The sequence below is a fragment of the Scyliorhinus canicula genome, chromosome 15, assembly GCF_902713615.1.
Source record: "Scyliorhinus canicula chromosome 15, sScyCan1.1, whole genome shotgun sequence".
Lineage (NCBI taxonomy): Eukaryota > Metazoa > Chordata > Chondrichthyes > Carcharhiniformes > Scyliorhinidae > Scyliorhinus > Scyliorhinus canicula.
In genome coordinates, this window is record NC_052160.1 from 139,550,974 (window position 1) to 139,567,403 (window position 16,430).

The following is a 16,430-nucleotide window of genomic DNA, read 5'->3' on the forward strand; positions in this document are numbered from 1 at the left end:
GACAAATGTGAGGTTATCCATTTTGGTAGGAATAACAGCAAACAGGATTATTATTTAAACGATAAAATATTAAAGCATGCCGCTGTGCAGAGAGACTTGGGTGTGCTAGTGCATGAGTCACAGAAGGTTGGTTTACAGGTGCAACAGGTGATTAAGAAGGCAAATGGAATTTTGTCCTTCATTGCTAGAGGGATGGAGTTTAAGACTAGGGAGGTTATGTTGCAATTGTATAAGGTGTTAGTGAGGCCACACCTGGAGTATTGTGTTCAGTTTTGGTCTCCTTACTTGAGAAAGGACGTACTGGCACTGGAGGGTGTGCAGAGGAGATTCACTAGGTTAATCCCAGAGCTGAAGGGGTTGGATTATGAGGAGAGGTTGTGTAGACTGGGACTGTACTCGTTGGAATTTAGAAGGATGAGGGGGGATCTTATAGAAACATTTAAAATTATGAAGGGTATAGATAAGATAGATGCGGGCAGGTTGCTTCCACTGGCGGGTGAAAGCAGAACTAGGGGTCATAGCCTCACAATAAGGGGAAGTAGATTTAGGACTGAGTTTAGGAGGAACTTCCTCACCCAAAGGGTTGTGAATCTATGGAATTCCTTGCCCAGTGAAGCAGTTGAGGCTCCTTCATTACATGTTTTTAAGGTAAAGATAGATAGTTTTTTGAAGAATAAAGGGATTCAGGGTTATGGTGTTCGGGCCGGAAAGTGGAGCTGAGTCCACAAACATCAGCCATGATCTCATTGAATGGCGGAGCAGGCTCGAGGGGCCAGATGGCCTATTCCTGCTCCTAGTTCTTATGTTCTTATTATGTTCTTACACCAGAAAGAGAACGTGCTCTATCTGAGTGCTGGGCCCGCACCTTCTCTTTCTATGAAGCTGTTAGAACAAAGAGAGATCTTCTTTTAAAAAAAATGCAGTTAGAAAGAACAGCTGCTCAAAATAGGAAGTGTTTCAGAGTTAATGGACTCCTGAACAGCTATATAAATAAACACTGGTTTTTCAGAGGCTTTTCAAAGACAATGGCCCTTGAAATTGAATGTAAACAATATAGTTCAAAGCTTTTAGACTTCTATTGCTTGGAGCGAGGCTTGCAGAAAGGGCAATGAAATTGACTGCAGTAAAACCACTTCAATGGTTTCAACCACTTTAAAAGTAAGACTTTTACCTTAATCTCACTGATCTTTGAACCTGGCATCCAGGGACACTGTTTAAAGGTGTTAAGGGTACAGGTGGGAAGATTTCACTTTCTTCTCACAGATCTTTCTTATGGACAAGCTGAAAAACAGTTACAGGGATTAAAGGTTGCAGATGGGAAAACAAGCCAAATGACCCCATCCAGGGACAGACCCCGGCTTGAGCATTCCAGGCTACCCCAAGTCCATCCTGAACCATACCTCCTCTGAAGGACCCCCTCAGCACCCTGGAGGCAAGTGTTAGGAGGGCACCTCACCCCTTTCACCCCTTCGATACCAAGGCGGCAGGTTGGCACTGCAAAGGGATGGGACCTGAGAGTGGGACTGAGGGCGGTGTGGAGTGGAGTGGGCTGAGGGGGGTACTGAGGGGGGGAGCTAAGGTGGGTGGGGGGGGCGAATGATGGGGGACTTGCCTGCGATTGTGGGGGGTAGGCCTTTCTAGCGAATCGGGGGTTTTCTGCAACTTTATTCTGAGACCTGGGTGCCCTTTCAAAAAGCAGTCGGTGCTTGCTATTATTTCTGTCAGGAACCTCAGTCTGTCGTGTTGCCCTTTTCGCAGATGGATTCATTAAACATCATTGATTTGTCGTGAACTTCAATCTGTTCCTCACTATTCATACTGTAAAGAATGAGAGATGATCTTATTCTAATGTATGAGATTCTGATAGGGCGGACAGGGTAGATGGTGGGAGAATATTGCCCCTCCTGGAGCAATCCTGAATCACGAGGTGCAGTTTCAAAACATGGAATCCCCCATGTAAGAGAGATGAGGAAGAATTAGTTTCTCTCAGAGGGTTGGCCGCTCCAGAGGCTGTATAATTGAGTCCCATTGAGCCAGTGACATTCTGGCACAGTGATTAGCACTGCTGCCTCCTGCACCAGGAATCCAGGTTCAATTCTGGCCTTGTCCGTGTGGAGTTTGCACATTCTCTCCATATCTGAGTGGACTTCCTCTGGGTGCCCCAGTTTCCTCCCACAATCCAAAGATCTCCAAGTTAGGTGAATCGGCCACGTTAAGATGCCCCTTGGTGTCCAAAGGTTAGGTGCAGTTACGGGGATAGGCGGAGGGGGTGGGCCTAAGGAGGGTGCTCTTTCAGAGGTCGCTACAGACTCAATGGGCCAAATGGCTTCATTCTGCACTGTAGGGATTCTATGATTCTCTGATTTTCAAGATGGAGTTAAAGAGATTTGTGATATACAAGGTTGTCAAGGGCTATGAGGGACGGAAAGGCAGGGCCATGGAGTTGAGCCCACAATCACGTCAGCCTTAATTGCATTGAATTGTGGAGCGGTCTTGATGGGCTAACTATCCAACTATTAGTTATGTTCTTACTTAACAACATCGCTGGCATTGAAAACAGATTACACAGGCAGCTCAATGCAAAGAAGTTGTTGCTTTTTATTAAAATCTTTCAGATGTTTTAGTTCTGGTATTTTTGATACTCCTTTGATTCCATACACATCTGCCAATTTGTATTTTGCTTTCTGGACATTGATTTAAATGTGAATTATATTCCTACTTTTTACATCCTGCATTGCTGTCTGTGACAATTCTTCAATGTGATTGGACGATCAGCCTACCTGTTGCCTGCCCTGTTTCTGGATGCCATACATCCCCTGGAGAAATTTGAAACTGACTTTGGGAAACAGGAAATTAGTGTTCTAGAACTGATCAAATCCACGTGGATAACTTTTATTAAGGACACAGACAAAACTGTCCCATTGTTACTGACCTGAAATTATGGGCTATCATTTCTCAGAACTTTGGGAAACATTGTTGGCCATTTTAGAATATGCGGAGCAGGGTCACTAAAGTTCAATCTGAAATGGACATAGATCCAACATCTGAAACAACGGGGACTTGTATTCGGATTATTCTGAGACATAAATAGACCAGAATGAGACTTCATCAGGCCATGTCCAAACTCCTGTAAATATTATTCAACAGTGACTTTGTATTTGAAATGAGTTGATCCTCTCACAGGACAATTCAAATGTGAAATTAATTCAACCTCTACCCACACACAGATATCACAGGATAAAGAACATGAAACAGGAAAACTGGGAGTGCGAATTTCAAAATTATATTTTATTGAGCATTTTTAAGAACTATTATAAATGAAGTGATTGCAAAGGACAGAAAAGGCTGCTGTGTGATGTTAGGATCACATTTACATCAAATCGGGTTTCACTGCAGAGTTCATCCACCTTCAGCAGAAATGTGTGTGTGTCTGGAGTGAATCATTGAACCAAGAATATATCACAGCTGAAAGTCAGAATCAGGAAAGAGCTGAGTAAAAGGGTTTCACAATGAGAGAGGGAATAGAATTAGACCAAATTAACATTCTCATTTCCAATCCAGAACCTGTTCTTAACCTGTTCCTTTAGAAGCCCACCCTGACAAGGCATTTCTTGAGTTCTTACTTCTATTTTCATTGCTTTTCAGCGTTCACTCGGTGCAATGTGCTGCTGTGCACAAACCACAGCCAAGTAGCCAATGGTCCGCCTTTGTTTATAGCCATTCTGGAGATGGTGACTTGCTCAATTATACTGTCCAGCTGCACTGGGGAACTATGTGACGGCTCCAAATGCAAATCGGGGTGTGCTTTTAACGAGAACAGGAATAAAGAACTTAGACAGCCTGAGCCAAGCCCACGCGGTTGTTCCCATGGTCGAAAATGGTGTAATATCCTCCAATGAACACGTCTCCCAGAATCCAAAGGCCTCCACCACCTCCACTAAATCCACTGGAGCAGGAGTAGGAGTTCTGTAAGGAAAGGGAGAACGATTAAATTTAACAAATATTCCATTGCAGCTGATGACATTTTGAATGTATTCTCGCAGCCTATTGCTGTCCAATATCATACCTGCAATGTATAGGCTTGTGGGGAAAGAGGGAAGTCCATTCCATTGATTGTGAAGACCACATCGGGCATGCTGCCCATGTTGTTACAGTCTATTGAGGACTGCAGGAAAATAGAAAAAGTACTTAGTCATTGTGTCAGTATATGGATTGACAATAAATCATTTGCGGTGCAATTGCATTACCAACTGACCATAACTCAACTTAATAGGAGGTGACATTCAAATACACAAGCAGGTTACATAAAGTGGTTGAAGAGAAGATTTGGAATTCCCCAGGGTATATTTAATTACCATTTGGCAACCTCACCTCAAAACATTTCTAAACATCAGTATCACCACACTGGTAAAGCAGTTATAGGATTATGCACTTATTCTTCTGACACTATTTCAGCACAAATATTTGCCCTTCAATGAGAAGGTTCCAAAATGGAAAGACTCTTCACCTTAATTTTGTTACAAGTGGTGATTCATTTCCGGATATTTCTGGGGCTGGGCGTCCAGGCTGGAGTGACTGCCTGATATTTATGGAATTGAATTGAACACCACTCCGTGCTCTCACTCACACCCTCAACCTCTCCTTTCCTACCCGCACACTCCCCCCATCCAGCAAGAGGCTGAGGGCATTTTGATGGAGAAAATTCCGTGACAATTTGCAATATTTTTATAATTGTAACTATTTGTACTTTATAATAAGTTAAATGGTCTGCTACAAGCTGCATTAACAATCACTCATCGGTGCACAGTCCGACACTCCGACGCCGCAGCCATTGTTGAAACAGGGGTTTACCTGGCCATAGTAACTTTCGGTTGCTCCAATCCCCTGATTAATGGCGGAGATGCCATAACTGGAACCCACAAGAAGAGAAGTGCCAGTATCAACAATGGCAGCACACCCTCCATCGCAGGCCACAACCTGACCATTGATGGTCACTCTGAGGAAGAAAAATACATGAAGAGTGAGTCAAAGACCTGAAACTGCCTCACGTGTAAGGCAAATGAACATGTAATACCAAGTTGATTTTCTTTGTTAGCCGAGACAATCATACCTTCCATTAATGCTGATTTAACTGAGAACTTTGCTTGTAGCTCGTGGCCAGAATTCTCCGTTTGGGAGACGATGTGTTGTCACCGGGACCGAGAGTGTGCGACTTGCACCTCTGTTGGGGGCCCAATTCAGTGAATGGGTCAGGAAATGCAAATGGGCCCGCACTCTGCCGGCACGATTTAAGACCAAATCCTGGCCCAAAAGTGTTGAAACCATTGGAAAGCTCTCCAGGAGGAGACAGCTGGTGATCCTGAGGGGCGGGGTTCTCAGGTGAGGCCTCTGCCCTGACAGGTGCAGAGAACCAGGGAGGGTTCCAAAGGCCATTCATTAAATCACATCCTACGGCAATGGCGATCTGAGCCAGACCACCCCCGATCCCAAGGGGTCACCCCAAGTCTACGGACATGGCACCAAGACATTTGCTGCGACTGCCCCTGGGACGGGCCTGACATTCTTTGTGGGATCTTCACTGCTTACCTAGCCTCCCACACCCCATCCGTACCCATGGCGCCCAGTCCCCTCTTGTAAATACTTGCACTACCTCAGTCCCACAAGACTCCTGTCTAAGGGGCAGAGCATCGCCAAGGGTGGAACATGAAGTGCCCAAGCCGCTAATGATATAGAAGTCCATGCAAATGACCACTTTACATGGATCTGCCGGTGGGGGGCACAGACTTCGATATGGCCGCCTGCGAGGGGCCAGAGCATGGGTCGGAATCGACGTCTGGCACAAAGCGAGTCTTTGATCACCCACGATTCTCGGGCCTTCAAGGTTCACTGTTCCAGCATCAAGACGCAAAGAATCCAGGCCCATATGTTTCAATATAGTTTGGTAAAATCATCATCTCGGACTTCAGTTGGAGGAGCAGAAAATATCCATCCCAGTTGTGGACGAGGGTAATCACTTACCGGTCAATGTTGATTTGCCAGTAGGCCTCACGAGTGACAGGGACCCAGTGAATTTGTCCTGTGTAGTGGCTCGAGTCAATACCGCCAAACACAATTTCACTTCCGTACCCACCATTCTGTCTGTGAAACAGAAGAGAATTATTAAAAAGCTCAGCAATTGACAGTTTTGTGGTTTCGCGGTTTTGTATTTAGTGATATGACTGCCTATTGGATATCGTATGTAAAATAATCAACTTCTTTAATAAGCAACAAAAAGACACCGACTGGACCATTGCCATAATTTAAAAAAAATTAATTTAGAGTACCCAATTTTTTTTTCCAAAGAAGGGGAAATTTAGCGTGTCCAATCCACCTACCCTGCCCATCGATTTGGGTTGTGGGGTTCAGAGCTATGCAGACACAGGGAGAATGTGCTAACACCACAAGGACAGTGACTGGGGCCGGGATGGAACCCGGGTACTCGGCATATTGAGGCAGCAGTGCTAACCACTGCTCCACCGTGCTGCCCCTCTATTGCCATAAATATTAATAATAAATTCAGGATAATAAATTCAAACTCAGCAACTGTTCCATTAAATGCATCATGCAGAACATAATCTGACTTTGTTTATCGGTTTGAATTCTGAATTTGGTTGATTTTACCACTCAACAGATTCAAAGTTTAGAACCAAATCACTTTGAGAGAAAGCACTAGGATTGATCTAATGTCTTTCAAATCCTTAGGGTGGCCTTATGTTCTTCTCAACCAATTCATACTTTTGAACTGTATTTAACGTTGCCGTGCCGGCAAATGTGGCTAGCCATCTGTACAGAGCAGGATCCCACAGATATGCTGATGGAGCTCAGTGGAAAGGTACCATGGATTTCATTTTCCTGCCTGCATCCCATATCCCTCGACTCCCTGGACAATCTAAACCGTGTCTCTGTCAGTGTTCAGTGAACGATGGAGCATCTGCTCCTCTGGGGTAGAGAATGCCACAGATTCAAAATGTCCTGAGTGAAGGGTTTGAAGAATGGAGAGTGATCGCCGCTCACCGTCCTGAGATTCAGCATCAAACCTGCAAACGTCAACTCTCGAACTCGCACTGGCATTTAACGCTCACTTGAGTGCTGATTGGCAGTGGGCGGGACTTGTCCACACTTAGAAGGAAGTCCCACCCGTCAGAGGTTTTAGCCAGGCACAGCGCCGCAGTGGACAGAAGAGGTATTTCAGCGCCCTGCCTGACACTGAGTGCCAAAACTATTGCAAAGTCAGTTCCAGGATCCTGGGGTTGGGAGGGTAGTGGACACCCTCGGGGTTCAAGAGGGACGTGATCACAGTGTCCTGGGGTCAGCCAGGGGGATAAGTGCTGTGTGTCATGCAACCATCAATTTATTCAATATAATACATTCACCACACCCCCACCCCACCCAAGATGGGGAAAGGTTTTATTGTCATGTTCCCATCCAGTCACACCTGCTCCCGTCAGACTAAAAATTGAGGCTGGGCTGAAAATGTCCCTTAAGTGGCTATTGAGTGGCCACTTAGGTGCCTCGATAGGTAAAAGGGCAGGATTCTCAGCCTAGGATCTGCCCTCCCAAAAGTCTGGGTTTGGGGGGGTGGGTTTCCGAGGGAGAAACCCATCCATTCAATATCACAATCCTGCCACCTCCCCCCCCACCCCCCACCTTCCCCATGCCTCAGAACACACCTTGGCTGCCTCAGTGATTGGCTGCTTGCCTGCTTACCCTGAGACTGTGTGTCCCTGTATTCCAAATTGCACAGCCAAAAAAAACACCTCTCAGGATCTATCCTGTCGAACCCCTTCAGAATCCTGAATGTTTCACTAAGACTGTTGTATTTCATGCCTTGGAGATACGCAGAGATGACACACTATTGTCGACGTGATGAGGATAAGGTTTATTTACAACGATTGAAAGATGCAGTGCAGTCTCTCCCTCTTCAAGTTACCTCACCTATGCTTAACTAATCGCACACTGTGAACATTCAACTGAGACACCTAATCAAACGCCAAACCATTTGAACACTGCAGCGGTCACCTCTAATTCTTCCAAACTCCAGAGAATATAAACCAAATCCATTGAGCATCTTATCAGAGGACAGTCCTCTCACCCAGGGACCGATCCAGTGAACCTTTGATCTACTGCCTCCCATAAAAGTACATGTTCCCTGAGTCATGGGGACCAACATTGCACACGATACTGTGGGGACAATGCCACACGTAACTATTGATGTGCATAATCTGCTCTATTTCACATTAAAATTGAACCCACACCTTTCTGTCTGAAAGGCAAGACTTTGAACAACGAAGGCAAGGCGATGTTTCGATTAAACCAAAATAAGCAGTTTGTGCTTCACTCAGGGAAATGAGGTGCAGAAAAGATGTTTACCTCGTTAGGTAGACGGAGAAGAGAGGCTGATCCACCAGGTTTTGCGTCATCATGTTATGAAATACGGTGGTGGCCCCCGATGCTGCAAGAGATTGATAGCCCATGCCGAGAATGCCATCAAAATTCACGTGGGCGAAGAAACCACCAGGTTCACTTGTAGCCAGACCAAATTCCTGACTACTGATCACCATGTTTGAAATCTAAAAACAAGTAACAAACCATGAGGGATTAAGCAGAACGTTGTCCTATGAATTGCAAGCCAATTGTGAGCACCAATGGGATAGATGGCCAATGAAACGTTATCTTCAGCAATCATATCATAGAATTTACAGTGCAGAAGGAGGCCATTCGGCCCATCGAATCTGCACCGGCTCTTGGAAAGAGCACCCTACCCAAGGTCAACACCTCCACCCTATCCCCATAACCCAGTAACCCCACCCAACATTAAGGGCAATTTTGGACACTAAGGTCAATTTATCATGGCCAATCCACCTAACCTGCACATCTTTGGACTGTGGGAGGATACCGGAGCACCCGGAGGAAACCCACGCACACACGGGGGGGATGTGCAGACTCCACACAGACAGTGACCCAAGCCGGAATTGAACCAATCCTGGCTCATGGACAAATTTTGGAAAAGAAACGGAAAGAAGACATGCCTTCTTCATTGAATAGTAGTCTGGGATTATTTGCACCCCCCTGACGGGGTTCCTGTCACACTGCGGCACTCTCAACATGGATTATCTGCACAAATGCGTTTGAACTCACAGCCTCGGACACAGAGTGACACCACTGAGCTCAGGTAGACAACAAATAGAGATAATATCCCACACTCAACACAAATAGACACAAGGCTGTGAGTCGATTTCAATGGCTGAATGAAGGGAGCATTTACATCAAATACTTTTATCTTTATCTGGAAGATTAAACCTCCGATCTCAATGATCACTGTTGTGTGATTTACTTTATTTGATGAAGGTTACAGTCTACTTACTCTGACAGTGTCATATCCCAGTATTCCATCCATGGCGCCTGTACCATACTGGATAGATACACCCTGGTTGTTTGAAGTGTAGGTTGAAGATCTTCTGGGGTCGAATCTGCGATGCTTCGCTGCAATGGAACATTCATTTCTTGAAGTTAATGTAGGAACTTAGTGATACACCATCAATAACACACAACGAGTGATGAACGTAACTGAGGCTTTGATACACTAAACAGCAAACCTCCTGCCTCTGGACCCAAACTGGGTTGGAGGCGGAGACTTGCCACCTTTATACATAAGCCCGAGGGGAGGAGCCACAGGCGGAGCCAGCCTGGACAAGCCCAGGCATGCACAATACAATACAATGCCATCCAATGCAATACCATGGTGTACCACACTTAGTTTTGCACAAAAAATCATCTCTTACTTCACATTTCAAAAGGTTTCCATTTTAACAAGAGTTTCAACCTATTTCCGCTTGCCTCTGACAGTGTTACTAGTTCCTTTTGCATGGAGGAGCTCCTGAGAATGTGAGTAACATCAGAAAGCTATGTTCATGTTTGCATGAGCTGGATGTGTCTGTGCGTTTGCGTGTGTGTATGTGTGCATGGTGATGTGTGTACATCAGCAAATGGAGATATCTCACACTGGACTGGAAGAGGCCCTCTTCTTGGCCTATGCTTCGGATAGGTTTAAACTGAATCAAATTAAACTCCACACCAGACTGGTTGCAGAGTTGAGGGATTTTAGCTACTAGGTTACGGTGGAGAAAAGGAGATTGATGGCACATTTTACAGAGGTGTAGAAGATTAAAATTAAAACAGGTTAGATAAGGTAGACAAAAAAAAGTTGTTCCCACTCACTGATCGTTCAAGACCCAAGGACATAGATTTATGGGTTTGGATAATGGTTCAGGGAGGTATTATTTTAGTGCAGCAGGTGGCAGTGACCTGGAGCTCGCTGGTGGACGTATAAATATTCAATGATTTTAAAAGCAAATTGGGTAAACTTGAGGAAATAAACTAGCAGTGCTACGGGATAGAGGCAGGGAATGGCGCTGAGCAAATAGCTCCGCAGTGAGGAATGGACCCAATGGGCTGAATGGGCTCCTTCTCGGCAATGATGACACTATTGGTAGGATATTCCAGCCTCCCCCCTCCCACGGTATGATTGGCCTCCTACGGGATCTTCCTGCCCTGCTGATGTCTCTGACGCTTTGTGTGGATCAAACTCTCCGCTGACGGTGAACAGGCCGCGAGGATTCTCCATTGGAGGAACTGGAAGACCGGCCAACAGGAATGGCCGGAATATTCAGCCCGATGACTCTCGGACAGTGTTAAGGAGAATGAACGTTCTCTATAAACTTGTGATTTGTTTAGTTTACTGAAGAAGCTGAATGATCGCTAAGCATCTTTCTGAATTCTTCCAGGTTTCCAACCTGCTCAAGGCCTCCACTCTCCGTTATGTTTACCTGGAACCATCCTATCCAGGAGTGTGAACTGGATATTATTTTACACTGATGCTCATTTCTCCAAGCTCAGAGATAGAACATAGAACATAGAACATAGAACAGTACAGCACTGAACAGGCCCTTCGGCCCTCAATGTTGTGCCGAACCATGATCACCCTACTCAACCCACGTATCCACCCTATACCCGTAACCCAACAACCCCCCGCTTAACCTTACTTTTTATTAGGACACTACGGGCAATTTAGCATGGCCAATCCACCTAATCCAGATAACAAAGCGAAATTCTAGTTTCATCTAATCTTACAGAACGTGCTTTTCAACTGTGATTATTCTGGGAAAATGACTCCCTCCCTATTCTGTAACACAAAAATAATAATAATAATCTTTTATTGTCACAAGTAGGCTGACATCGCTATTAAGTTACTGTGAAAAGTCCCTAGTCGACATATTCCAGCGCCTATTCGGGTACAGAGTGGGAGAATTCAAGATGTCCAAATTACTTTAAATTACCAACTGATATTTGCGAGAAGAAATGTCACAGAGGGAAGCATGTTGCAGAGCAGGATAATGTATACTTACTGCATGATGCTGCATTGCAGGAAACTGATGGGACCCAAAGGTTGGATGAGCCAGTGTCAAAGATGACAGTGAAACTCTGTGGTGGGCTCCCAATGCTGATGCTTCCATAATATGACACCTGTCAGAAAAAAGGAAAAGACCAAAATACATCAACTGGAAATGTATCAGAGTATCAGTGTTATTAGGCTTAGATTCCTCAAGATTCATTGGAAAATCTCAATCTCCCTAACCCTCCTTTTTCAATCACATCATATGTTTCATCTCAACTCCAACTGGTGCTAACAGCATTGCCAGCGCTGTCACAACTCCACCCATAAGCCTTGCTCATTCAGGGTACCCAGAAATATTGGCCCCTTGTAAGCCATCATCATTTATGAGGCAGGCAGCTGGATCGAGTGGAAATCACCAGGAACATCCCACGATGAATCAGAACATTCAACTGCTGGTCTAAACCATTCACTGATGTCATCACCAGTTTTTCATAGAATCAAAGAATGGTTGCAGCACAGAGGAGGCCATTCGGCCCACCCTGCCCTCCTGGCTCTCTGCAACAGCAACCCAGCTGGTCCCACATCACCCGAGCCCTGAAAATATGTTCTCGTCCGATAATTGCCCAACTTTCTTTTCGAAGCTGCAATTGGCTCAGAAATCTCCACCCTTTCCGTCAGGACATTCCTGATCCTAACCACTTGCTGTGTGCAAATGGTTTTCCTGCATGTTACGATCGGCTCTTTTGCCAATCACCTGAAGGCAGTGACCACTCGTCCTTCAAAATTCTGCCGATGGGAGCATTATTTCTCTATCTACTCAGTCCAGGCCCCTCAAGATTTGGAAACCCGCTCTCAGTTATGCTCCTAAACACCTCCTTCTAAATTGTGGTACTCAGAATTGGACACAAGCTCCAGTTGATGCCGAATCAGTATTTTGTAAAGATTCATTATAATTCCCTTACCTTATCCTCTATGCCCCTATTCATAAAGTCCACACCTGTTACATTAAATTTGAAATGCCACGTGTTCACCTAAGACACAAACCTTTTTACGTCACCTTGATGATTCTCAATAATATTCTCACAGTTTGCAATACTTCCAGATTTTATAGTGCTTGCAGATTTTGAAATTGTTCTCTGCCACATCCAAGTCATTAAACTAGGTCAAGAAAAGCCATGGAGCTAAACCCGACTCATGGTGTAAACATCCATACATTCTCCTTCACTCTGAGAATGACCATTGGCCAGTGCTCCCTGTTACCAGTCAGTCAGCCATCCTTGTATCTTTGCTGCCACTGACCCTTTTATTCCACGGGCTTCAACTTTGCAGACAATCCAATAATGTGACATTTTAGCAAATGCCTTTTGGAAGTCCATGAACACCGCATCAACCATGTTACCCTGATCAACCCGCACAGCTACCTCATCAAACAATGTCATCAAATTTCTTTCACGTGATTTTGAAAAAAAGATTTCTCAATTAATGAGAAATATATCATGTCCAAACTCCCTACCTTGAAAATCTTTGGGTTATGGGAATGAGTCCTAGGCAGACACGGGGAGAATGTGCAAACTCTGCACAGACAGTGGTCCGGAGCTGGGATCGAACCCAAGACCACAGCGCCATGAGGCAGCAGTTCAGCACTGTGCCATCCCATTTCACATGATTTCTGTTGAACAATTCCTTGGCAACTTTCCTTACTTAATCCACATTTGCCCAAGTGACTCCCAGCGTCCATCAGCAGCCCAAGCTGGAACATCTGAATCCCATCCACTGAAACTTGCTGTTAAAGATCGCAAGTTAAAGAGAACAACATATGGTACACCAGCCCAGTTTTCCATGCTACTGAATTATTATCATGAACGAACGATTGGTTCTGAAATAACCTGAAACATGAGCAGATAGTTCAATGAAGGTGAGTTAAGATGTCGTTTTCCCTATTGGTTTGGAAAACTGACAGGTTACTTACATCCAGGTAGTTCGTCATCGGTTCATATGTAGCCAGGGATAAAGGTCCTTCAAACTTTGAGCAGGGATCATATGGGTGTTTCTTCAGGAAGTCTTCCAGCAAGCCTTTCTCCTGCAGAACATCCCGAGCAGATTTGCCCTTAAACAAGGGCATTCTGCAGAGAAATAAAGTAAGTTAGACGCTTCATCAGCTTTTACTATTGCTTGATGACAAATGATTTTTTTCCCTCTCTCGCCCTGTGATGATTTCCTACCTGAACAGACATTCAGAGAGCTGAATGCAAGCGAGGGTGATGATCAGCCACTTCATCTTGTCAGTTGGGTTGATTCAGAGACTCTTCAGAACCTAAAGTTTTGGGGTCTGAGCTGCAGCATTTATAGCCACTCTGACCAAACCATTCCATTGTCACGAGGACTCAGATACGATCAGTCAACGTGAGATGGAAGTTTTAATGTACTCAAGATTAGTTTATCTCAAGTGTAATCTCGTTAATTAAGGACAATCTTCAATTTACGTAGTCAGTAATTGAGTTCATTTGGATTGTAACAAATAATGTTAAGTGTTGTATGATTAAAACCTTGTGACTGATAAAACAATCATAAATATACCTGCAAATCGGGCAAAAAAACAATCATATCAGAATCACAAAATGTCAATGTCACAAGTGCGCCAGAGAATAAGTTAACAGGTTTCACGCCAGTATAGCATTTAACTTTGGAGGTTGAAGCCTGTCCGATGGTGAATTTCCTGGAGGGTACTTTGTTCTTATACTTTAATTGAGGGTCTTAATTGACATCATCAGCTGCAAGAGTGATGCTCTGCTCACTTAGAAAAGTTATTTGACTCCAGAAAGATACATTTTCCATTTGATATTTCGAAATACACTCTTCTGCCTCGTGTGGATCTTGGTTTAGTGACAGAAATGTTACTGGTTTGGAAAGCCCCAGACCAGGACTTGAATATGTGATCTATATGTGATAAGATAAATGACCATGTTAAAATATGGACCTTCCGCCTGTTCAAGTAAACTTTATGAGGTAAGACCAGAGGGATTTACCAAATGGTCTACCCAATACTCACCCCCTCAACCCAACCCAGCAAACAAGCTTTTTCAAATTGTTCTCGGGGTGTGAGTGTTTCTGGCCGGTCTATCATTTATCCCTTATTGCCCATGATAACCGATCACCTTCTCTGCTGTGGGATGATGCAACTGAATGGTTTGCTTGGCCATTTCAGAGGGTAACTGGATGTCGGCAACATTGCCTGGGTCCGGAGTCACAGGTAAGCCAGACACGATAAGGGCGGCAGATTCCTGTCCCTGAAGGTCATTAGTGATCCCGGTGGACTTTTAACAATGATTATTACTAAAACAAGCAATTATTCCAGATTTATCAATCAATCAAATTGCAATTCACCAGCTTTGATGGTAGGATTTGAACTCTTCTGGACCATTAACTTCAGTGTCTGGATGGCAACATCACCCAACCGAGCACCCCGATCCAAATTATCCCATCCCATTGTTACTGTGGGATTTTTCTGTCTGAAAGCTGCCTGCTGCAGATCTGTACAAACCCAGTTGTGCTCATGCTGCAGTGATAACTGATTTAATCCGTGGTGATGTAAGTTATTCCAGTCATGGAAACAGGGAAGGTTCCTGCTGCTGTTCCCATATCCGCTGGACACTGTGGATTGTTATATCTCTGGACATTGCGAAAGGACAAGATTGTAAACTGCTGTACCCGCCATTGTATCCAACAACCCACCCGCACGTTGAGAAAAGGTCACTGGCCTGAATTCAGCAGTTGCCAACAGAAGAAAAACTCCACATTTGCTGATAATCTTTAGAAATTAAAGTCACATTCAAGAACTTTTGGCCTGGGAACTGGACCTTCTTTATAAAATGTTGTGACAGGTACTAGTACCTTATAAACTTTGTCACAATACCCTGGGCTAGTGCGTGGACAATTACAGCCCCTCTTAATCGGGAGTCGCAACACAGGTGAAATTAGATATATTAAATATCCAAGGTCCTTAATTAAAGAGAAAAACTACAGTCACCAGGTTTGCAGCTTTGGCACACAAGTAACCTTTTATTCTGCACTGTATTATAATTAATTAAAATATAATTAAACTGACAAAAAACGTAACTGAATATCTACTACCCCTTTCCCAAATCCCCCTTCCTAACTCACCCCACTATCTGGACACACACACACAGACAAACAAACTAGAGGGGGAAGAATGGGGTAAAGGGAAATTAAATATTATTAACAAAATAACGATTAGGATCTTTAGTTCACTGGGATTACGTCCAGTCAATGTCTTTCTGAAGTTCACGCTTTTGTTTTGGTACTTCTTCTTTCTAGCCTTGTGATGGTTTCCTCCGGCAAATTTATCTGTTGACCACCAGATGGAGCTTCCGTCTCCCTGAGATATTGCTAAATCAATAAAATAAATAAATAACCTTTTATTGCCATAAGTAGACTCACATTAACATTGCAATGAAGTTCCTGTGAAAAGTCCCCAGTCGCCACATTCCGGCGCCTGTTCGGGTACACAGAGGGAGAATTCAGAATTCTCAGCTGGTACGGGAATTGAACCCGTTGCTTTGCTCTGCATCACAAAGCAGCTGTCTAGCCCACTGAGCTAAACCGTGCAAGGTAACTACAGCCCTTGGAGGGATGAGCGACATGCCCATACAGTGCCCTGGCAGTGCCCCCTGGTGCAGGTTTGCTGTAAGGTTGACACGGCTGGTGGAGCCACCACTCCATCCGTTGTGGGGGCTGTGGGCCGTTAGGTATCAATGCTGATCAGGGCGTCCCGACTTTCACCTCTATAAGGCCCTGCCCCACCAGAGTGACAGTGTGAACTTCACCCCCATCTTTTATTCATTCACGAAGGCTCAAAACTGGAGAGTTACACGCCAGTTTTCACCCTGATCCTGACACTTTTCCAAATTCTGGTGAGATTCCGCCCGGAGTGTGTCAGCTTGCCCGATGGCAAGTGGGCCCCTGATGAAGTGGGCCC

General features: G+C 44.7%; 1 protein-coding gene across 1 annotated transcript; it reads right to left on the minus strand.

Annotated features, from left to right (window-relative positions):
* Nucleotides 1-3,267: 3,267 nt before the first annotated feature.
* Nucleotides 3,268-13,750, minus strand: LOC119977994 (pepsin A-like). Its single transcript, XM_038819278.1, has 9 exons — nucleotides 13,657-13,750; nucleotides 13,404-13,557; nucleotides 11,445-11,562; nucleotides 9,404-9,522; nucleotides 8,410-8,609; nucleotides 6,019-6,138; nucleotides 4,852-4,996; nucleotides 4,067-4,165; nucleotides 3,268-3,966 (listed from the first exon to the last, which is right to left on the minus strand). Exons 1-9 carry the CDS (start codon nucleotides 13,710-13,712, stop codon nucleotides 3,832-3,834), a joined length of 1,146 nt encoding a protein of 381 aa, XP_038675206.1. The 5' UTR covers nucleotides 13,713-13,750; the 3' UTR covers nucleotides 3,268-3,831.
* Between the last annotated feature and the right edge of the window lie 2,680 nt (nucleotides 13,751-16,430).

Excerpts from the sequence above, each read along its gene's own strand:
- LOC119977994 (XM_038819278.1), bottom strand. The coding sequence starts at position 13,712 with ATGAAGTGGCTGATCATCACCCTCGCTTGCATTCAGCTCTCTGAATGT. Across the intron at positions 13,558-13,656 it reads CTCTCTGAATGTCTGTTCAG|AATGCCCTTGTTTAAGGGCA; the intron begins GTAGGAAATCAT and ends ATTTCTCTGCAG. Across the intron at positions 4,997-6,018 it reads TGGCAAATCAACATTGACCG|AGTGACCATCAATGGTCAGG; the intron begins GTAAGTGATTAC and ends TTTCTTCCTCAG.